At 39.8% G+C, this 24,672-nt stretch overlaps 1 protein-coding gene across 3 annotated transcripts in view; it reads right to left on the bottom strand.

The window, feature by feature from the left end:
• Positions 1-20,236, bottom strand: part of NKAIN2 (sodium/potassium transporting ATPase interacting 2) — a 535,491-nt gene extending 515,255 nt beyond the window's left edge. For 2 of the 3 annotated variants that reach the window (XR_011854158.1, XM_072141621.1), the window contains exon 1: positions 19,828-20,236. Coding sequence is in view for 2 of the 3 variants with exons in the window: in XM_072141621.1 (XP_071997722.1) it covers positions 19,828-19,881 (54 nt within the window). In the remaining variant the exon portion in view is untranslated. The remainder of the gene's footprint in view (positions 1-19,827) is intronic. The other variant, XM_072141622.1, reaches the window with a different exon arrangement.
• Positions 20,237-24,672: the final 4,436 nt, after the last annotated feature.

Below are 24,672 nucleotides of genomic sequence, written 5' to 3' on the forward strand. Positions count from 1 at the left end.
ACTTTGGTTTATGGAGCTGTGGATGGCGTCATTTTTTTGTGAATTTTAATGTTGTTTTCAATGCTTCTATTTTTAGGACTGTACAACCTTTTGATCACTTTTTATTGAATTTTTAATATTTTTCAAAATGGGAAAAAAGTGCCATTTTCGACTTTTGGCAGTATTTTCCGTTACGGGGTTAGACACAGTGAAAAATCATTATTATATTTTGATAGATCGGGCATTTTTGGCCGCGGTGATACCAAATTTGTTTATCATTTTTTTTAATATGACTTCTAGAGAAAGGGGGGTAATTTGAATTTTTATGTTTTTTTAATGTAATTTTGTAATTACCTTAGGGTACTTTAACCTTAGGTTGTCTGATTGTTCCTACCATATATTGCCATATTACAGTATGTCAGTATATGGGGATTTTCCTCCTTATTCATTACAATGTGCAAATCCCACATTGTAATCATGGGTTAAAACAAGACTGTCATGGCAACTGATCACTGGTCTCCGATGGTGTCACGGTGAGCGACGTCCTTCACCAAAATGGCGGCATCCATGCGCCTCCATCTTTTTGAAGCCACCTGCTGCTTTGCCGGCAGCGATGTAGGGGATAACACCTGTGATTGGTAAATATGCAGACTTACTGGCTATGGAGAGAGCTCAGCCCGTGAGCCTTCTCCATGCACCAACAGCTGACCCATGATGTGCTATTACATCTCGGCTCGTTAAAGGGTTAAGTAACTTTCTTAAATTACCTCTGCGTGTAGATATGGTCAGATATCATCTTAATCTTTGGAGTTGCTTTTTAAGCACAACATTTTGAAATAAGCTAAATATTGCTAAGAGGTGAAGATTTATTTTATGGACATTATTTTTAACATAAATGTATCATAATAGGCAACATTTAAATCCCAGTGGTGTGTGAGCACCACCATTTTTGGGGAAACTGCATTCCTGTTGACATCATCAGGGACCAATGATCCTCCCCAAAATAGTGCAAAACTGATTCAAATGCTGACGGTCGCGGGTGTTATTGCCCGGGGGGGGGGTTAAGGGGGTACACTTTTGCAAACAGAATCCATAAACTTCGTCAAGGACCTGAACTTTGTGGTTTGGGTCCTCTGAACACTAATCATGAATATTACCTCCAACTTCCAAAAATATTATTTTTTGTGCTACATGTCAAGTCATAAAGACATAAGATGGGAAATAAAAATAACATATTCATTAATATAAGACCTGTATAACATACCTCCAAATAAAATCAAGGAATCAAAGAATGGTATATGGTTTTATTAAGTGAAATTCAGGTCTACTGCTTTAAACTAACAGGTTGATGCATGATTATATATGCTTTGGAAACAAGCCCAGCTTTGAGAAATGCAACAACTGTTTCCTATGCAGTATTTTTGGTAACATGCCCAGACTATTGTAAGGTTACAGTTCTAAGCTTAAACCCTCAATCAGTATATGAATCTCACACTCAGGTTTCTACAGACTTTGTGTCAATTATATTAAATATTGCATTAAAATTCCAGTTAAACATTTAACATTAAAATCAGAAGGGCTAGCTGAACTTGAAAAATGCCTAAGGGGAGAGGAATGATATGTAAATGAAATAAAGCTTTAAAAAGGCAAAAGTATGCAGACTGGGATTAGACCAGTGCCTTTAAAAAACACATTGTGGCTCAATACATAACAGAGGAAAACATGTACAACCCATTGTAAACTTCTGAAATCCTAGAGCATCAAAAGCATGTAAGGCATTCAAGATCGCCAATGGCATTTTGTGTTGGCAGGATGAGGAAATCTGTTACTTTAGGTTACATAACATATTAAAATATTCATATTCCACTCCTGAGCTGCTGGTAATAAGGAGCTGAAAATAGAAAGCCACTTATACAAGACAACTATTAGCATAGTAATGATAAGTATGGGTTTAAATTGAGCTTTCAAGAACTCAAGAGTCTTAAAGGCAAACATGTCATCTCTTGTTTTTTAATGGTTTTATCCTGGGGTAATGTAAAACAATCAACATCAAATAAAAAATTTTGCTGGGACCCATCATTTCTATTAGGTGCAGTTTTAGACATAAACTTACTGACTGGAAAACCAAAATAGTTAGACTGCAGTATCCAGGCAGAATATAAAATAATATTAGAATAAAGGATAACAAGATGGCTTATGGGTTGACCTACTATGGGTTGGCAAAAAAAACTAGAACACTTGAGAGTGGTTTATAATACAATGGAGTATGGTGTACCAATGAGTGATGCACACCCACCCCCTTCCACCATGCAGGATATATAAAGATTCATGTGCATACTTTGGTGGATGTCTCTGGTGCACTGCAAAACTCAGGCTCTGCCATAGCAAACCAGCATCTACTTCGTAACAACCTTTGACATCTCAATTTTTTATCTCTTTCCATGTACTGCGAAAGTAGCCATTTCAGAAAATGTCAGGAGCTAGACCCTCACCAAATATAACCATGGAAAGATTATACAAATAATAGAAAGATTATATCCTATTCCTTGTATGTAATGTTACCTCATACAGTAAAATAGGCTTACAGAGTACTTAAAGGGAACCTCTAAGGGGCAATTTGGGACACTAAACCACCCACAGGTGGTTATTATCCCAACTTCATTGAAGCAATGGCAAGAATAGGATGTGAGTTGGATGTCCCTTATCAGGCTTGAATCTAAGCTAGAATAAATGCTATTGTTTTTGTAGAGATCCAAATTGACCTTATAGCTGCTCTTTAAATGCTTGGTAAACTCTATTATCAGGGTTTCAAAATTGGAGAATTCTGACCTGACTTAGTATTATAGATCTGAAAGATTGAAATAGTACACTTAAAAAAAAAATCATTTCACAATATGAAAACCTGTTGCTATACATACACTATTTCATGTGCCCTTTAACACACTGTAAGACAGATATAGAGACTTCACACAACATCTCAAAAGTTCCAGACAAACACATCAGACAGAATAGAAGAGAAATTCTGAAATACCTCATAGACTGAAGCAAAAGACATAAAATATAAAAACCCACAAGGTGAATAGAATATGAGATACTATGCAGGGAACCAGGATTTCTGAAATGGGAACACATGGTATCTAAAACAGCTTTGGTCCTTCTCCAGTTCCCAATATTAGATAACAAACTGACTAATTTTCAGATTTAGATGGTTAGAGAAAAGGAAGAGTAAAAAAAACACCATTAGGCTACAACTCTATAATATATTATTATTTAGTTACAGGCACAATGGGGCACATTTACTACTTTGCGCCAGTTTTCTGTAGGATTTAATAGCAAAATATAATAAAGTTTAAAGACATAGAATTATTTCTGTGTAAGTAATGAATATTTGCTCCATGAACATTCGAAAAAACTATTTTGAAACTGTAGACAACACAATAGAAACTTTACTTGGAATTCACACATCTTTTTACAGTACAAATTACAGTATAGCCAAAGCCATCACATCAAGCTTTTCAGTGCCAATGCTCCCAACTCTGCCACAGCTTTAAACTGCATTGTTCTCCTGGGGAAAATAATATAATGTAAAGCATATCACGAAAAGCCGTTCAGCAGCAGCTACTTACTGCTTTTTTTGTACTAGTTGTTTATTGGTTTTTTTTAACATCTAGTACAGAAGTTTGAGCTCTCTTTTGGAGTCCTCTGGTCACTGAGGACCAAAGCAATTAATTGTATGGGCTGCTTTACACAAAAATCCCTCCTTCTCCTCTGCTACTTGAGCCATGTACAATACAAAACAACTGTCTCAATGTTTTAGTAGCCACTTTGAATCTCCTATAGCAGTGGTGGCGAACCTATGGCACTGGTGCCAGAGGCGGCACTCAGAGCTCTTTCTGTGGACAATAATACCAATAAAGGTATATAGGACGAGAGTCAACCAATAGTCACAGACCAAAACTACTATTGGGAATAAAATATTATCAATCTTTATTAAATACAAGTTACAGCAATCAAGACAAATATTAAAAATTACATAAAAAATTCCACAAAGACACAAAAGGATGTGGTGGTGGTCCAAAGTAAATCAATGTATATACATCTCCAATATCATGTCCCCGGGCGCGACATCATGCAAAACTGCAGGAGAGAGACTTGACCACTGTCAGGCTTGCGGGTTGTGGATCCACTACCTGGGACTGGAGTCTAAGTGGTACCCGGTTTTCACCAGAGCCCGCCGCAAAGCGGATTAGACAAGCTGCGGCGTGGTACCACCAGGTCGTTCCTCAGGCGTGACTTGTCTGCAGTGGCGGCCAAGGTTGAGATACAAGAACGGCAATCAATCTCGTGGTCAAAGTTCAGGCACAGGGTCAAGGCAGGTGGCAGAGATGCAATGTCAGAGTCCGGTCCGGGGTCAGCAACAGGAGGTCCAAGCAGAGGGGTACGGGAACACAGCACACAGGACAGCAGCACGGAGGATAACTGGTACACAGGACAGCAGCACGGAGGAACACTGGTACACGGGAACACAGAGGAGCTTAGGTAACACAGGAACACAGAGGGACACAGGTACGCAGGAGACACAGGAACGCAGGAGACACAGGAACGCAGGCTAATTGCAGTAAAGCTTTCTCTCAGGCTGTGAGGCACAAAGATCCGGCAGGGCTTGCAGGAAGAGGCAGGCTTATATAGAATTGGGTAATATGGCCAGCGCCAATTAATGGCGCACTGGCCCTTTAAATTTTGAGAAGGAGCCGCAGAGGGGAGCGAGCCGGGAGCCGGGCCAGGTGAGACACGCTGGCGGTGGCTGGGCAGCACGGGTGACCCGCGGTTCGCGATATGGGTCGCGGGACCACCCGTGACAACCACCACCACAGCTGTGGTGCTGTGCTGTGGTGGTCAAGTCTCTCTCCTGCAGTTTTGCATGATGTCATGCCCGGGTGGGTAATATGAATTTGCATAAACTTGGTCTTATATATTAGGACATGATATTGGAGATGTATATACATTGATTTACTTTGGACCACCACCGCATCATTTTGTGTCTTTGTGGAATTTTTAATGTAGTTTTAAATATTTGTCTTGATTGCTGTAACTTGTATTTAATAAAGATTGATAATATTTTATTCCCAATAGTAGTTTTGGTCTGTGACCATTGGTTGACTCTCGTTCTATATACCTTTATTGGTATTATTGTTGTTGTTTTGGTGTTAGGATTTATACTGGAATAGGGTTCTCTGATTGGTATTTATTCTTTCTTACATCGCTACTTGAGACTGTAGAAAGAGGGAGAATGAATACACCGAATTATCTTTGGAGGACCTCCTGCCTGCCCCACAATTCTCTGTGCACAGAGGGACACTGGAAAGAAGCTAAAATGATGCAAATTTTTGGGTTTTGGGTTGCTTCTTGGGCACTCGGCTGCTAAAAGGTTCACCATCACTGTCCTTTAGCGATGCCCCTGAATATCAGAATACTGTACATAAAATCAGGAAATATTATTCGATTTATGGTACATCTAATTACTTTGCCTTCTTCCAAGTCATATTAGATAATATACAGCATCAATTTTATTTCTTTTTTTAAGAACTTTTATTTCATTTTCACATATCTTATATACAATTAACTAAACAATACAAACACTATAACTAACATATGCCACCTATTTTATTTCTTTAAAGGAAATCTACCATTTGATTTCATGCATTATGAAGCAAACATACCTGGATAATGCTGTAGCTACACTGATGCAGGATCATATCTTGGTTAATCCCTGTGCTGAGTAGTTTTGCTCATAAAACGGATATAACATTATGATAATGCAGCTCTGTCGCTCCAATGGTTGGTTCAGCGGTTGTCCTTGCACGTGACTGCAGGTGAGGATGATATAATGCCCGGAGGCAGAATAATCAGTTGCTGCACCATCCCCCAGCTGCTGTGCATGAGTGATCCAGCTCAGGTTGATTGGTCATGTCTTGACTAACCTCCATTTGTAATTACAAGCTTGTGTCCAATGTGTTTGCCTAGGCTGCCAGCCTGACCCAGCTTTCCCAAGGTTCTGAATGTTATAATAGTTTTTTCAGCAAAACCACTCTGCTCAGGGATTAACCAAGACATGATCCTGCATCAGAGTAGCTACAGCATTCTCAAGGTATGTTTGCTGCATAATGCATCAAATCAAATGGTAGGTTTCCTTTAAAAAAGTATAAAATACATTTCTTGGCAATGTGATATTAGTTTATTACTTACATTATTGTGACCAGAAGTTAACTGGGTTATCTGTTTAAGCGATTTTCTTCTGCATGCAGATTTCTCATTGAACAGATGGCTAATTTTCCTAAGCAGCGTTTCTTCTATTGCATTTGATCCCTTAATCTATTTTTATTGTACTTTTTTTGTTGTAGCCTGACTAAGATGTAAAAGGTGAATTATAGAGCTGTATGTTTAATGCTTCACTTCTGAGCTTTCATTTATATACAGTAAATCTTCCTGATGATACATACTCATTAGAATGTATGCCGCTGTTATAAATTTTACATAATTCATATAATTACTAATAATGAGTCTTACAGTCTTGCTCTCCAACAGTTGCTCGTTAAATGGGAGGAAGCTCATTCAGAAACATTCAATCACTGTGAAGTAATAACTATTTTTTTTCCTTTTTTTATTGTAAATGTGGGGATTCTAGTGAATATTTAAAGTATATTTAAAATATATAATGCTTAAAATATTTTTAAAAAAAACTAATTTTATTTCTCCATTCATAGGGTACCTGACAACAGACATTAAGTAATTACATTATTGTAAATGTGTAATTATTTTATTTTGAAATATAAAATATTTATCTTCATGTTTCTTTTTTATGTCAATAAGCATAAAAGAAGAGTGTTATGTTTCTGCTGGTACAAATGTATGTACTGCCAAAAGCTTAGATCTGCCAGATGTGCACTATTTATTGCCCATGTGTAGTGCATAGAAATTCATTGATTACATAAAACACTGTCAGCTGAATGGAGATGTAAAAAGCAGGTTACATTAATATGTGCTATATTTATATTTTTGTAGTTCAGCTGTACACAATGTCATAACAATGCTAACACTACTAATCATGAAAAATCGGAAATCCTGGCACTCTTTAGAACAACCTCTTTATTTTTACAGTTTAAAATTACATATCCATGTAGTACTTAAGTCAGCTTATATGTTTCAAGCATAAAAATGTCCTAAGTCATAGCATGCTTCAAGCTTCACCATATTTGCCAACCAGTCTTATTCTTGGAGAAGGTAACCTACCTAAAATCTGTATATTGCCATAATGGGAGGTCTCTACAAAGAGGTCTCATTGTTATTCCACAAAATCAGCATAGCATAGGCTATTGGAACCTGTCACCGGATGTAAAATGACATTCATGGTGACAGACTTGCTTTAAAAAAAAATCGAAGCTGAGCTCTGACTGGTTGCCATGACACGTCTGATAAATTCCCACATTCATGTTTCATCATGTTCATTATTTCTTGTTGAGGACTCCTTACCGCTCACCCCTTAACATTAAGCATGACTTTCAAGAAGCCTAATGATATGATGGAGACTTACTTGTTTTCTTCATCCTGGAAATCATATTTGCATATTGGAGTATCAAAGACTGTAAGTCTTAGGCCCATTCCACACTTGCGAGTGTGATGCGATGAACTCGCATCACACTCGCAACGCAAGCTGCCGGGAACGCACGGCCCGAGCGCTGCACCGCGGGAGTGAACTCAGCATGTCAGTTCAATCCCGCGGTGCAGCGTTCGGGCCGTGCGTTCCCGGCAGCGTGTGATGCGAGTTCATCGCATCACACTCGCAAGTGTGGAACAGGCCTTACCATGCCTGAAAGGTGGCCTTAATTGGCAAGGTCTGCATACAGAGAACTTTTACTTTCTGACACTAGTCATAAACCACTCACTCAGCTAAACCAGTTGCCTATGCTGTACTGATGAGATGCCAAGATATCAAAACAGTGCTACAGTTGAGAATCTGTTCCTTTTGGAATAAATGTAGCGGTTTTGGTTCAATCCCACTTCATGTAATTAGGCTTCTTGAAAGTCATGCTTGATGTTATGGTGGCTACCTTACAATGTAGCTAAAAGAGGAAACAATAATTAGCATATTATCCAGATTCTCCCAGTGAAGCGTCAATGGCTGTAAGCATCCACACCCTTAAAAGGCGGCCATAATTAGGGGACACTTCAAAATTGGTCTTGCTTCTATATTTTGCTGTGAAGCATAACAGTAAATAATGACTCAAATTCACAATAAACTGGACTTAATCTAGTACACTGTACTTTCACATTTCTCTTCAACACTTTGAAAGTAAGTAATAATGACGCTTAAAGAATGATTGCTGTAAAGGTCTCAAATGGTCAAACTATAACTGTACAGAAGTAAGAGATCGAAGACTGATAAACAATGATTTCCAAGCAGGTGGTCGAAGGTTAAAAGGACCTAGCTGGAACATACAGTAATTACTATGTTCACCAATAGACTTTCATATGGAATATTTTGTACTGCACAGAAATCTGTTTTATTATAGCTGAAAGTCAGTTCAACATTATCATTATCTGTTTCTACATAATTTTATTTCCTTCATATACCCGTTTGTCGCAAAAGCTAGAATTTAAGAATATACTTTTAAAGGTCAGCAATATTTAACTTAAATATTAAATGCTTTGTGTTAGTTCACTGTATGTTTAAGGTTTTAATAGGATGGAACACCTAATTTCATATAGTAAGTTTTCATTATGAAATAAAATGCCAATATATGAGATGTAGATAAGGGTCCTATTTGTGTGATATGTCTTAAAGGTACAGGCCCCAGTGATCTATCTCCTTTGTGGTGCTTGGTAATACAAATTTACAGACAATGATGAGCGCTGCTGAAAAGTGAACTGTCTCGGATCGCGGGCGCATCCGTGCTCCCCCGTGTGCCCCCCGATGCAGCCCGGTCTCTTCACTCACCTCTCCCGGCTCCTGCTCTTCCCTGGACTGCCGTGCGTGCGCGCACCGCTAATTGGTGCACTGGCTGAACACCTCACCTTTAAGAATCCTGCCTCTTCCTGTGTCCCCTGCCGGATCTTTGTGCCTCATAGCCTTAGAGAAAGCTTCCAAGCGATTTTTCCTGCGTTCCTGTGTATTCCTGCGTTCCTGTGTATTCCTGCGTTCCTGTGTGTTCCTGCTCCTGAGTCCTGTGTTGCCGTGTTACCCGAGTTCCTCCGTGTTGCTGTGTTCCGTGTGCCTGTGTTCCCGTTCCCACCTGCCTGGACCTCCTGTTGCTGACCCCGGACTTGGACTTGACGTTGCATCTCTGCCGCCTGCCCTGACCCTGTGCCTGGACCTGACTATGAGGTGTTCAGTTCGTGTCCAAGTTCTGGAGATCTCTGTGCAAACAGCTGCAAGTGAAATTGGACTTTTCCTCTGCCTATCATCCTCAGTCCAATGGCCAAGTGGAGAGGGTGAATCAGACTTTGGGGTGCTATCTCCGCCACTTTGTGTCCACTCATCAGGACGACTGGGCTTCTCTTTTACCATGGGCAGAGTTTTCCTACAATTCCCTGGACTCCACTTCTGCTGGTTCTGCTCCATTCTTTATTAATTACGGACTGCGCCCACGGCCTCCTCTTCCGTTACCTGTGTCTGCAGATGTTCCTGCTGTGGAGGACTTGGTACAGGATCTAAAAGCCATCTGGGAACAAGTCCGTACCTCATTGCTCCAAACCTCTGCCAAGACCAAGCATCAACGTCGGCCTTTTCCTGTCTTAGCTCCTGGTGACAGGGTCTGGTTATCCCCAAGGTACGTCCGACTGAAGATCCCTGGCTACAAATTGGGACCCCGGTTCTTGGGTCCATTTGAAATCCTCAGTGGCATCAACCCGGTGGCCTACAAATTGCGGCTGCCTCCTAGCATGCGCATACCCAACTCTTTCCACGTTTCCCTCCTCAAGGCAGTCATCTTAAACCGCTTCACCCAACAAGTTCCTCTCCCTCCGGCACCACAAAAGGACTCTACTGATGTCTTCGAGGTGAAGGAGATCCTGGATACTAAGACAGTGAGAGGTAGGCAGTTGTTTCTGGTACCCAAGAAGAGAGGGAGGCCGAAGGGGGGGGGGTACTGTCATGGGTGCTCCCGCGATCCCTGTCTCGGATCGCGAGCACATCCGTGCTCCCCCGTGTGCCCCCGCTGCAGCCCGGTCTCTTCACTCATCTCTCCCGGCTCCTGCTCTTCCCCGGACTGCCGTGCGCGCATCCCCGCCTCCTAGGGCGAGCGCGCGGCTGCTGCCGAAAATTTAAAGGGCCAGCGCACCGCTAATTGGTCCACTTGCTGAACACCTCACCTTTAAGAATCCTGCCTCTTCATGTGTCCCCTGCCGGATCTTTGTGCCTCATAGCCTTAGAGAAAGCTTTCAAGCGATTATTCCTGCGTTCCTGTGTATTCCTGCGTTCCTGTGTATTTCTGCATTCCTGTGTATTCCTGCGTTCCTGTGTTCCTGTGTGTTCCCGCTCCTGAGTCCTGTGTTACCGTGTTATCCGAGTTCCTCCGTGTTGCTGTGTTCCGTGTGCCTGTGTTCCCTTCCCACCTGCCTGGACTTCCTGTTGCTGACCCCGGACTTGGACATGACGTTGCATCTCTGCCGCCTGCCCTGACCCTGTGCCTGGACCTGACTACGAGATTGTCATCCGCTAAGGTACCTCAACCTCGGCTGCCACCGCGGGCTAGTCACACCTGGGAATGACCTAGTGGTATCCTGCCGCAGCACGTCCAACCCGCTTTGCAGCGGGCTCTGGTGAATACCAGGTGCCGCTAGGCTCCGGTCCCGGGTGTTGGCTAGTTTCATCTCCCGCGGTGGTCCAGAGGATCCACTGATCCTAACATTTTGCAATGTTTGCTGAAAGGTTAGAGATGCTTAAAGGGAGCTTGTCATGAGGTTATCACATTTAAACCTTATGACAGGTTCCTGCAGCAGTATTCAAACTGGTTCCAAAGATGTTTTAAATAAAATCATTACTTGTATAAACCTAAAATAGAGTTTGATAAGGTACCTGGCACCTTGTCAGCAAAAAAACTGTCTGCAACAATAAGTAAATATGTTGCAAGTTATTTAAGACAATTTTTTTTATCTTCAGCATATTTTGCTCAGTAAATTTTCCCCCAATGTCATATGAAGAGATGTCCTTTTAAACAAGTTATCCATGTTTAGGCACTCATTTCGTCCATTGCTAGATGTGTTGCTATTGTAACACATTTTGTTGCCATGGGCAGTCTGTTCCACTTTAGCTGGAATACATCATCTATACAGAAGTTGGAAACCATCATTCCCCAACTAAATCGGCCTCGTAACAGATATTTACTACAAATCTGTATAATGATAACAATGTACTTCATAATCTTGAAGTATAAAATCTTGTACTTAAAATATATGTAGAAACAATCCTTTCTATAAAGCTTTGTTTAGTTCACCCAAAGTTCCATACCCCAAACATTGTAATAATCTTATTTAAATATGTGTGTGCTAGACATCTCAACTCAGTTTTATGTTGCATTACAATTCACCACAGTTCTGTTCCCCTAGGAAGTGAGATGCATGGATGTTTTCTTTACAGAATGAACTCGGATTGGCATTTGTGGAATATAAAGATATAGTACAAAGCTTAGAGCTGAGTTATAGCTGTGTGTGGCCAGTCAGCTCTACGAATAAAGCAGACAGGCTTTAAGCAGCTTTATATTGCAGGCAATTTACAGGGAGGGTCTCTTCTTTTCCTGACTTTCGCCAAACATAAAAAGCACTTCCACTAATCCCTAAATTTTATATTAGTAACATTTTTTAATTAAAGGAAACCTACCACTTGAAGTGGTAGGTGTAAGATGCATATACCGTGTGAGCTGGTCCCGTTGCTTACTGTCATTAGTTTCCTAAACCACTGCATCACGGTTTAAATGGTGCTCGGGATATGCATCTTAAACCTACCACTTCAAGTGGTAGGTTTCCTTTAAAGCCTTTCATAATGTTTTCTAAGACTTGGTGCCTAACAATGAGGCTATTGGGCTCCAGTTCAAAAGATTTATGAAACACCCCTACCAACTAAAATTTATTGTTTACAGTATTGATTTTTAAGAAGAGGTGACACCTTAGCCTCTCCCAAGATACCTGGTTGTAAATTGTGACTGTACCTTCTGAACCCTTCAATGTATCACCTCAGCTACACACAAACAAGAATCTACATTTTTTGCCATTAACTGGATGCAGATACAGAAATTGTTTGTTATATACAATTCTCATGCAATGTTAGGATACAATGTAGGAGTCCCTGATCACAATGCTCTTCACCAAGAGCAGAATACAACATCTGTTCCTGCCTGTCAGTGACCATGATAAAACAATATGTGACTGTTCTTATTAGGTGCCTCATATTCTACCAGAATTTTCACTGCATTGTTTATTCCAACAGTTGGACATCCACAGCATTTTAAGGGTATTCCAAGGGGATCAACAATCTATAGGGAGATTTCCATAAGAAATCATACTTGCAGTTGTAAGTTAGTTAACATTCTTGTAGCATCTCATTTAGGCCCATGAGATGTTACATTACGCAGAGAAATCCTGGAAGAGGTCAATGACTAATAATAACAGTGGAGATACGAATTCACAACTGAGTGGAGTGACTTAATGTTGGAAAATCATTTAATGACTGAGATCAGGATACATTATGCAATATACTGAGATGTGTTTTTCTGCTGCCATGAACTGGAGAATCTCCTGAGGTAGCAAGAAATAATTTTTCATGCTTTTCTGTACCAGCAATGATAATGAAGCAGAAAAGAATGTATAAATCATATCATGTAAGGTAAATTGCTGCTTAATGTTCACTTTCGCATACACGCTAATTCCTGGACTGGATACACAAGTTTTAGGAGATCTCTTATTTCTGCCGAAATTCTAGCCTAGAAAATGACATGTCAACCAAAGAAAAATGTTGTTTTGACATTATGAACCACTGTGATCAAAGATGCAGGAAATAATTGGTGAGCCGGGGCGGTGTGAAGCCTCTGCAGCTTGTTATACTGGCGGGAACATTTTGTATACCTGACATTATATTGGTGAACTGGAAATGAAAACATGTTCACGTTTATACTGTCATCATATATTCTAACTGTCCTAGGAAACAGATCTTTGGTCAAACTGGTTCAGTAGAAACTTTTTAAGGATACATTTCTTAAGACATGAACCTGGGCATCTAAACTCCCCTGATTTTTTTGCAATAAGGCAAAACCTTTGAGAGAAATTCAGCTATGTCCATCCTTAAATGCAATTAAATGGCTTTGTAAAAGTGCCTAATTTTAGCTCTTTGGCTAAAATATGGTTTAAGCTTATCTTTTATAAAACCAACCCAGGATCACAAGTCCTTTCTTGCTGGTGGTAATCAAATATATCCTGGCAGGCGGCACTTGGTATATAGTTTTGATCAAAACCCAAGCACAACAGTGGATTATGATCCAGTACTTATTCTACGGATTAATCTGTTGCCGATAAGAAATAAGAGGTAATAAGATAAAAATAGTGAGATAGAAGATCTCCCCTGTTCCTGATCAGCCCCCCCATTCAACTTTATGTTTCTACAGAACTTTTTCTGTCTCTCTCTTCACCTCATACTTCAACCCCTCTCCTGACTTGTACTTAGCACTTTCTGTACAGTACAATGAAGCTATTAACCCTAATTGCTCACACAGCACAGACTATACAAATCAGGTTAATGTTTTACTTCTGATTTCTACAACATATTCCATGCTCCTCCATATGATGAAAGCTGCCAGACTAGCCACCATATACATCCTGTACACTGTGTACCTCCTATATGCAGTATTCAGTGGATTTATGTGCAGGAATCTCATTGGATTAACTGTTAAATTGCTAAATGAGAGCACAAGGTATCATGGGAACTGTGGGCAGAACTGTGAGTGAATTGGACCTAGCTTCAGGGTAGATACAGGAAGAGGTTAGTTTCTGCCCATATTACCAGTGGTGAGAAATATTTTTGTCAAACAGAAAAATGCCATAACCTTGAAGGAAATAGCAGCACAATCTGAGCATCATTCTGATTGGTTTTAAAGAGGGAATCATATATGCCAATTTGATATAACTTTGGAGTTACACTTTATCATATTTTTATATAAACAATGAAATATTTTGTGATGTCCTCCTATATGCTTAAGGATTCAGCATTACGGAGAAACACATAATTAAACACTTACAAATTACCTCAGGAGTCTTGGGACAGAGAATATTCACACTGGCCTGACTAGCCTAGACTATTGTCTCATCGGACAATACATTAATACAGGACATGATTAAAGCTAGGAGGGACATGCTAGGGTGAGAGATATATTCCTCTACAGATGCCATCTTGGTCTAAACGGACACCATTTTTGTCTTAGCAAGGGGGGGCTATGCTGACCACTGTTTAGCCATGTCATAGTTCAAACTTCATTTTGTTTGAATCTGCTGAGAGACAGTTCTGTCATTGACTCTTGTCCTATATTTTTGCTTCAGCACCTGCTTATTTTATGTTCTGGCCTCACCAAGGAGCCATTTGAATCTTCTTCTCAGGACTTTTAGTAAAAACATTCTGTCTCCCTGGAGACAGTGCTCTGTGTGAGAAATAATATGTAAAGTTCATCTACATGTTTTGGGAAAGGGATTTTATGGGGAGATATTCAAGCTGGCCTATAGCATTGCAGAATTTTATCACCTCTTCATGCCCCTATGTAGATGATTTTCTGTGTTTTATATGTGTGGTAGCATGCTTATAAAAATTGTGAGTCTGCATTTTCTAAGAGAAAAAGTGTTTTTGTGATGCACACTATCCCCTATAGGAGCTGCCAAACAGTCACAGATGGATCCCACATCTAGCAATTAGTAAAAATAAAACAGTCTGACCAGAGCTAGTTGTGTGTCCTTTTATATATCCTTTGATAAATCGACGATTTCACTCCTTTCCCAACTATGTTCCAAATTCTTCAGTACACTTCCACACAAACGGTATTTGGATGGGAATAGATCGCTATTCAGACAGTTTTAAGCTGCGTTTTCTTGCATCCTGTAGCCAAATAGTGTACAGCTACTATAGAAGAGATTAAGCAGCAGATAGGGTAGTATGTTCAAATATATGGAATTTATTTTATTAAAACATACTCACAAAATAGAATAAAATCATGCGCATATAAAATCCACCATGTGGACGCCAGACTCGCTAGTTCGCCCGACCCAGGGTTTCGCTACCACGGCTTCTTCCGGGGCGTTGCTGGCTAGTAACCTCTCAATCTTTTTATACCTTACAAATAGCACAACTACTGTCTTCCATTCTATTACAAAATAGATACATCGGACCATTTAGCAACTATTTTGTATACATACAATATTAGTCAGACTTGTGTGTCTTGGTTTCTGCTCTCATCCCGGTACAGTGAAGTACTTTTTGGCTGAAATGGTTAATGTCACCCATGTGGTTCGAATGTCACCTTTCAACTGAATGGCTGTTTGAGCCCTAGATAAAGATCTTTTACACTAGCATGAATCTTCTTACTGGGCATTGGGATACAGCATTTCTGCAGAGTGTAGAAGGACATCATTGTGATCCTGAGACTGTTTTGCATAATAGGTTGGTGGAGGTTAAATTCGAAATACAAGTTGGAGAATTCATATTCCTTGCTCCTGTCTAAAAACCTCAAGCAATGAAAAGATGTAAAGAATATATTTAACATCATTTTCCTTGACTCCTGGGCAACGATTACAGTATCTATTTATATAGACTCCATAAAGTACAAATGCTAGAGAGGTTCGTCTTCCATCAGACCAAGTCATGAAATATACAACAAATGAAAGAAAGAAACAGGAGAAACATTTGGAGCAGTAGCCAAGTCCACATACACAGCAGTTGGATTTAATGTTTTTAGTGGGTGCTTTAATTTTTTAATGTAAAACTGTCATAGTGTTGAACTAGAATAACAGTTCAGCGACTATTTCTCCATGTCTTGTCTGTAAATCTACCGTTAAGTTTCCCAAATAGGTTTTATAGTAATCTGAAGTTCCTCAAGCCCTCTTATGGGTTTCCAACAAAATCACTGCTACCCCCAGCTCAAAAAATGTACACAGCCTTCTCTTATTTAAGAAAAGTCTTGAATCTTTTCTGTTGATGTGAACTTTTGAAGATTGCACACCCTTGAACGGATGGCTATACATATACACACATAGTATATGCCTTTATGTTTACCTAGGATTCATACCTGTACCTTGAGGAAACATAAAGAACATTTCCTTATATAACACATCTAAAACAAATAAAATATTGCCAAAAATTGTGATGTAACCTTAGCAATTTAGGCCCCTATTTATTAAGCTCAAATCTAGTTGGTATCATGTGCAGTTTGCACACAATTTTGACAGTAAGTTGGTATGGAGCATGTTGTTATACAAGACACCAGCTTTCAGCCATCTGTAAAGATTCATCCATTGAAAACATCTGCAGTCTTCCCAAATGGTAGAATTTTATAATATAATAACTATGTAATTTTACACAAAATGCTGTATTTAACAGAATAAATTCATCCATATTTTGCGATTCCATCCAATGATATGCAATTAACCACAACACAACATGATACTATTCCACCTCGCATATATTAAACTGTGGACCAAACCGATACAGCAAAGCCCGTAAGAAAATTGTAAGATGTGGCAGTACAAACTATACTATTACAAAAATCACTTTGCCCAAGGAAAACCAGTTACACACTTTCTATCACCAAGCAGCATTGGTTCTCCCAAAGAATAAAATGAAAAGTATACTCAAGATACAATAGTAAAACTTTATTCTAGCTAACATCATATTTAGAAATGTCAACAAACTAAACACATCATTTTTCCAATGTAATTTTCCTTTTTCTTGTCCCCGGTCACCTACCGCACCTAGATATACCAAAAAACCAAGCTAAAGCTCTCCTTGCTAGCATCTCCTTCCCCAGGCTGCTAAAACAATGGTCCCTCCACACATTTAATAAAGTCATATTTGTTGCAGCTACTAAAAATAATGGGGCCAATGTATCAGACCTTGCAATGTATCACGCCTCACAATGTATCACACCTTGCAATGTATCAAACCTTGCGATGTATCGCACCTTTCATGTCCTTTTTCTGACTTATGGCCGTGCCACTTTCAAAAAGTGAATAGGGAACAAGTTTATAGCTAAAATCCATGGCTATTATGGAGTTCAGTTCCGATACAAGTAATTCACCTTTTAACATTTCTGGCATATCTGGGATGGAGGATCGATTTTTTATGGGAACAGTGGTTATAGTCTGGCGTTTTTTTCTGGGGTGAACTCCTAGAGATACAAATGTTTGTGTACTATGATGGAGGATGCAGATTCTTTACCAATTTTTTAACATTTGCAAAGTTTGTGACTTCTTAAAATGACTCTGTGACAAGCACACAGTTGTTCTATGTAGAGGAAAAGTACAATACAGTATGTCTCTGCAATCTACCATGGGCACAGAACATCAAGAGGTTAAAAAGAACTTGAAAATGCAGACTGATCTAGTGATCGGGTGGCAGTCTTATGGTGTGTGGCTAAAATGCTTCATGCCAAATTAATCAAGGGTCTAGAAAGTTTTTAGACACATTTTGATATCTAATAAGGGGGCATGGTCTAATACAGTGGTGGCGAAACTATAGCACAGGTGCCAGAGGTGGCACCCTCTCTGTGGGCACCCAGACCATCACCCTCAGTCCCTAAAAGGTTCGCCATCACTGTTCTAATAAAAGGGGTTGAGGTTGTACTCAAAACGCTATGAAAATTTACTGTAAACTGCAAAGTGATTCATTTTCACAATTATTAGTAATGCTTTTGTAACATAAGCCCTCTAAATAATGAATGAAAATAATGTACAAAAAGCTGCAGATAAATATTTTATGGTAACAAATGTGCTTACACAATTATGTAGAATGTTTAATAACTCAATTTTAGGTTAGAAATATGAGTTTCAAAAGTCCAAAGGTAGAAGAATTTTTTATGATTTTAAGGTACAAGATAAGTTGTGAAACGTTCCATGCATCAGGAAGGGGATTTTTAGAAAGCCATGCTCATGACACAGAAACATCCCTAAAACCCTGATAAAACAGTGAATGTTTTCGATATCTATAGTCCTATGTAAAACATGAAATATCCAATACAATGCAATAGGTCAGGCCATTCAAACAATCTTCAAGACAATAGCAAGAGGTATATTGTTAAGTTACTAAACAGATGTTCAAGTGGCTTTAATATTTTACAAGTTCTTAATATCTCTTTTTATTTACCAAAATGAGAAAGGGATTCAAATTTAAGGCAATATTTGACCGTACCAATAAATAACTGTATACATCTGCTGCCAACTAGTGGTCCCTATTGGGAATGTCTTAACTTCTTTTTACTGCTTTTTACTACTTTTTACTGTATCCAACATAATAATTATATTTAACAGAGTTCTGTTACTATACAAAATAAATTCAACAACTTATTCATAAATATTTTTGTTATGTCCCCATAAAACAAAAATCAACTATCTCGGTCATACTGCCCTTTAAATACATTACAAGTACATGGTATCCAGATGAGAATAAAACACTATTAGCATTGCATTGTTTCAAAGAATAATAATTCATTTTAAGAGGGGTTTGCTATGAAAACACAAAGTATTGACTACTTTTGGCCAATAAAAATGCTTTTAAAGCTGTGGGAGTGCATTCCTGCAAACAAAAGGACGTTGGCACACATCCCAGTGTTATTCTACTCAATGCAACCCTGCGCCTGAATTAATCATGCCAATTAAACAAAGGCTGGCATGATAAGCATGTAGAGCTGGTGAAGAGAAACTACTGAGCACATACAATAAGGTCACATTGCTATTTCCACCCTAATGCGTATACAAGGTATGACTGTACAGTAACTGCATACAGCATAGCAGTGCTAAGTGGGTTATTGTACTTCTCTTTACACTTATATTCAGTCACTTATTACTGTACCAAATTACAGTCCAATTCACATGACTTGTCAAGGCTTCTATAGAGACAAAGTAAATGCCCATTGGGCCTTTTCTTTTGTCATGACTTATGACAGTTTTGCAATATTTCCAAGTTTGTGCAAACAATAAATTTGAGGACATCTTCACTAACCCAAAGGCTATGTAATGCAGTAAAGTCTAATCTTGCACCAACACCAAGTCCTTTTCTTGCCTGATATTCTAATAATTATACTAATCAAATGAAATATAGCAATAGAATCCAAAGCATCAGACACATCCTTTACATATCTGCCCTGTACCATTCATTCTCTTCTACCCAGGAGACAGACTCATTCATACATTTCTATGCAAATCAGCAAACACCTCTACTACACTATAGGTTTACCCTTGAACTGCCAGCTCAGTCTGCACCACTGGGTGACAGTTAAAGGGCTTGTGCCATCCTCTTCACTGCTTCACATTTCCGCTTCTATTAACAGTGACTCTCCCTGGCAAATGAGCCTTGGTTGTTTCTGGAGGATTAACTACTTCTTGTCTGATTGGGAAGGAGTATGAGGATGATAGTGAAGGTCTTTGCTTGTTCATCTTCATTACATTCTGCAAAGCTCATTTTACATCAAGCCCTGTAAAAGTGTTATAGGATATTGCAATAATTACAGAGCATATTGCACCAAACACCCCAGTAAAAGCATACAGTATATGTTCCCATATACAAGTACAATACTGTTTGGCACAGTACATAGCCAGCGTGTTACTTACCAGTTGCATCCCACAGATAAACAGCAGTGTGCACCTGCCGCTGCAAAAACCCATGATTTCCAAAAGCCTGAGGTCCAATAGTCCTATTCAGTAGCCTCCCAGGCAGGTCAAATAGCAAGAGTCTTGTGCTGGTCTCTGAGCAATGATCGGCATTAGGACCTAGGAGGTCACCTGCAGCCACAGCATACCTTTACTGGGTAGGGGTTTTGGAGTGGGACACAAGAGGCTGCTGATCTCCTGAGCTGCTCACATATCCCAGGGCTGGAGGCAGCTCATAGAAGAAGCAGCAGCCTGGCAACATGTCATTCCCTGCATGCTGCAAGCAATGAGAGAGCTCCTGAGCCTGGATCACAAGCAGCAGAGGAGGGATGCTCTCATCCACACAAGGGGAAGGAGGAGGTGTGAGGAGAAGAGGAGGAGGGCTACTTGGGGGAATCCTCTCTCAGTCTCTTTGCCACCTCTTTCTCCTCCTTGTCTTGCTTCTATAGTCATCTGATAGACAGTTCACCCTATGCCATTCACACATCTGCTGCAGGGATCCATAGGGACATTCACAAAGCATCAACCTTGTGGAGAGGTTTTCAGAGCCTGGTGTGTGCTTATACATACAGATACATCCACTCCTGTCAAAGTTTGGGAGACTGGAGTTGTTTTGTATATACAGTTTTGTGCAACCCCTCTAATACACACATAGAAAGCAATTCATATGCTATTTAACTTGTGTAATATATGGACTTAGGATGAAATGACTTGTTGTAAACTTATAGTTAAAGCTGATGTTTAAAGATAACTTAAAGTTTATTTTAGAATGTCTTCCTTTTCTTTGTAAAGCAACTAATTTTATGTGCTCTTAACCGCATCCGTACTGTGTTAGATATACTGTGTTTCTCTCCTAGGTTAAAAAAAAGGTAAAGAACAGAGGTTTAATATATCAGTTAAATATACAATTGACATCAATGTAAATTTTAAGTCATTTGTTTTGTTCAATTAGGTAGGTATCTGTTATCCATGAGTTTTTTTCAAACAGAGGACAAATACTGCAGCCGTCAATTTTTCCATCCAAAAAACGCATGGATAAAAAAATACCTACCTAAACTGAACATGAAGGATACATTACATTTACAATGATGTAAGTGGGATGTTTAACTGATATGTTATAGTGAAAATAATTTAAGACAGCTTCCGATTGAGCCCTTATGTCCTAAGGGCACTCTTTCTTCAACTAACATTAGCAATGCTCACAAAAGCTGAAAATGAAGTTTTATTCTCTACCTGGTAACTAGGCAGAGAAACCAGTGAGTCGAGTTGGATTGATGACCTCGGCTTGAGTCAGCGGCCTTCCTCTCTGCACGCCTCCATCTTTCCTATGTCACACAGCCCCCTGGCCAAGTTCCTGAGCGTATGCATTGGCCGCTCTCAGCTGTGATGCTGAGAGCGTTGCTAAGTAGTGAGCAGGAAGACAGTAAGCCACTCATGCACAGTGAGCCAGCGAAGTTCGCAGACAGCTGTGATGCTCACTGCGAATGACAGCTGAGAATGGCTGATGCGCATGCGCGGGAACTTGGCCAGAGGTCATATGATGTATGAAAAAGAGACATGTGTGTGCTGGCTGACATGCAGAAAGGAATGGACCCGGCCCAAGGTGATCCGCCTCGATTCGCTGGGTTCTCTGCCTAGTTATTAGGTATAGAATAAAACTAGATTTTCTGCTTTTGTCAGCATCGCTGGTGTTAGTTGAAAAAGGGGTGCCCAGGTTTCCTTTGAAGGGGTTTTCCACTTTCAGCAAATAATTCATATGGTTTATGTAAGAAATTTTATACAATTTTACAATATACATTTTATAGCAAATTCTCATGTTTTTAAGATTTAATTGCTGTCATTGGATAGAAAGCTTCTATGTTTACTTCCAGTGGATAGAAGTTTGTCCGTGGTCATGTGATGGACAGGGAGGGGTCTATAGCAGGGTAGCAACCAGAGATCTAGAAAAACGTGAGGGATTTATACTGAATGTATACTGGAAAATTGTATAGCTTTTCATTATACAAACAAAACTAATTATTTTCTGAAAGTGGACAACTCCTTTAAACCACCGTTCTTTCCTTTTATTAATGTAGCAACAGAGGTTTTAACGATAGTGTGAACTTAGCCAAAGAAATAGATGCACTTGTTGCACTGCATTATCTCAATTTACTGTTATTCTCAAATTTGAGACAATTTTTTTTAAAAAGGGCAGAATGCTGACTTCTGTAAATAACTTCAGTACTTTTCCATTCATAGTATCATAATATCATAGTATATAAGGCAGGAAAAAGACAATCAAAGTCCATCAAGTCCAACCTTTAAGAATTAAATAAATGTTTTATCCCCATAACCTGTGATATTTTTGCTCTCCAGAAAGTCATCCAGGCCTCTCTTGAACATGTACATAGAGTCCGCCATAACAACCTCCTGCGGCAGAGAGTTCCCCAGTCTCACTGCTCGTACAGTAAAGAACCTTTGTCTATGTTGATGGTAGAATCACCTCTCCTCTAGGCGTAGAGGATGCCCCCTTGTCCTGGTCACAGGCCGAGGTATAAAAAGATCTGTGGAGAGATCCTTGTACTGTCCGTTCAGGTATTTGTACATTGTAATGAGGTCTCCCCTCAGTCGTCTTTTTCTAAACTGAATAATCCCATTGTAATCTTCAGTCTAGTGAAAGAAATGTGATTTTTTTTTTTAAATGCAAATTCTGCAAACCTAAGCTTATGATATAGTAGTCATACTATATCGTACTGCATTTTTAATTACATAACCCTTTACAGATATGAGAGAGTTATCCTATTATTAATGCATTGGAAAAATTCTCCCACCAGAGTCAATTTATACATTTATCATAGTGAACAAGTATCAATTAACTAAAGTAATATTATTGAACTCCCAGGAGCATATATCAAGACCACCCCCTAGTGCTGGTGCAGTGTATGCATAATTCATAACGAGGTTCAGGGTGGCATAGATTTCAGTCATCATTTATGACTAACATACAGGATGAAAAATATGACGATGGATGAGTCTATTTTACTTCTTTGCTTTCTTTGTCGTGGCTAAGGCAGTAAAAACAACAAATAAAATATTGCATAAGAAGGAACAACTTTTTTAGATTTAAAGAAAGTGTCCAAATCATTTTGAATACAGCCATATAAACCTTTCTTAACCATTGCACAGCAGATTAGAATTACTTATGGGAGAATATTTTTCAATATGTTTATAAGAAATAAATTATCATTGGTTGTGCCATAAATACTGTCAAGCTATAGATACGTTGATAAATATGTTTCCACCGTCTAACTTTTAGGGCCACATGTATCGCTTTTGTGCGCCTAAGTGTAGTAGTTGCGCCTAAATTCTAGCACATTGTTGTGTCAGAATTATCACAAGCTACAACCATCTGTAATAAGTTAATTTCCTGCCTCTCATTAATCACTTTACCTTAACACAGTTTAGGTGCAATTTTGGCGCAGTTTCAGCGCAATGTTAGTCAGGCACTTACATGTGATCCTGCTACAAGCTCCTCTCTGCTTCTCCCACATCCCAGCATGAAGATAACACTCACAGCAGCACCCAGGTGTGTGACACCCAGCACCCAGTGATCTCCTCAGCAGTGACTTCTCCGAGAGGGGATCCCCCAGTGCTCATCTCCTGCTGCACCCCTGTAATTCTGCACAGTATCCCCCTCAGACACCAGTGTGATCGTCCTGCTACATGGGGGACACTGTACTATCTGCAAAATTCTGCAAACGTCTCTCTGAGGGCACATTCACATGGCCGTCTGTGGGAACGTACATGCGGCCGCAAATTTGCGGCCGCATGTACGTCCCCATAGATGGCAATAGTGGCGCGGTGCAGATACGGTGCCACACATGTGTGCCACCGATCCGGCCCGCACACCGCAAAAAGATAGAGCATGCTCTATCTTTTGGCGTGTGTGCGGCCGTGCGCCGCTATTCTCTATGGAGGGAGGAGGGGTCACCTCCTCCTCTTCTCCAGCACACGGCGGTATGCCCGCCCGGCGGGCATACCACGTGTGAATGTACCCTGAGCTGAGGATTTTGCTGAATATTTTGTAAATAGAAGGTGATGAACTGTAAATAGAGTCTGCAGCTCCTGTCTGCAGTGTCTGTATTATCTGTATGATCTGTACTAGTGTCTGCTGAGCTCTGCTGCTGGGATGAGCTGCTCTACACAGGGGCACAGTGCTTACTTCTCAGTTAACGCCACCTTTGGGCTTGAGTGTTTTTGCACCCGTTTTTGCGCCTAAATGAAAAATCGCAAGTGATGAATGGTGAGCCAACTGGATTGGTAAGATAACTGGGGGAAATCTGATTATTTTTGCTGCACGGCTAGTTTGGCGTTTAGTCGCAAAAATGGCACAAAATGGTGTGCCTGTATGAAAAGGTGCAAAAACACCAGAAAAAACTAGTGATACATGTGGCTCTTAGTGTTTTAATTTATCTTCTATGGTAAAAGATATACTAAAGTACAGTTCTAAGATAAAGGTACATTTACTAAGGGCTTTGCACCTGTTTTCTCTCTGACTTTGCAAATCTTTTTAGTGCAAACTGCTTCCACAGGTATTTAAGAAGTGTCTATGCCACATTTGTGTCGCATGTGACCCTTTCGCATGATGCACTAGTAGAGATGAGCGAGTATACTCGTCCGAGTATACTGCTCGGTCGAGTATTAGCATACTCGGACCGGCTTGTTGCTCGGACGAGTATGTCGCCGGCTCGAGATCGAGCATTAAATTAATAAAAGACAGTGAAGAACAGTGTTTACAGTGCAGAATAACACATTACACATGTTTAC

The sequence above is a fragment of the Engystomops pustulosus genome, chromosome 3 (assembly GCF_040894005.1).
Source record: "Engystomops pustulosus chromosome 3, aEngPut4.maternal, whole genome shotgun sequence".
Classification (NCBI taxonomy): Eukaryota; Metazoa; Chordata; class Amphibia; order Anura; family Leptodactylidae; genus Engystomops; species Engystomops pustulosus.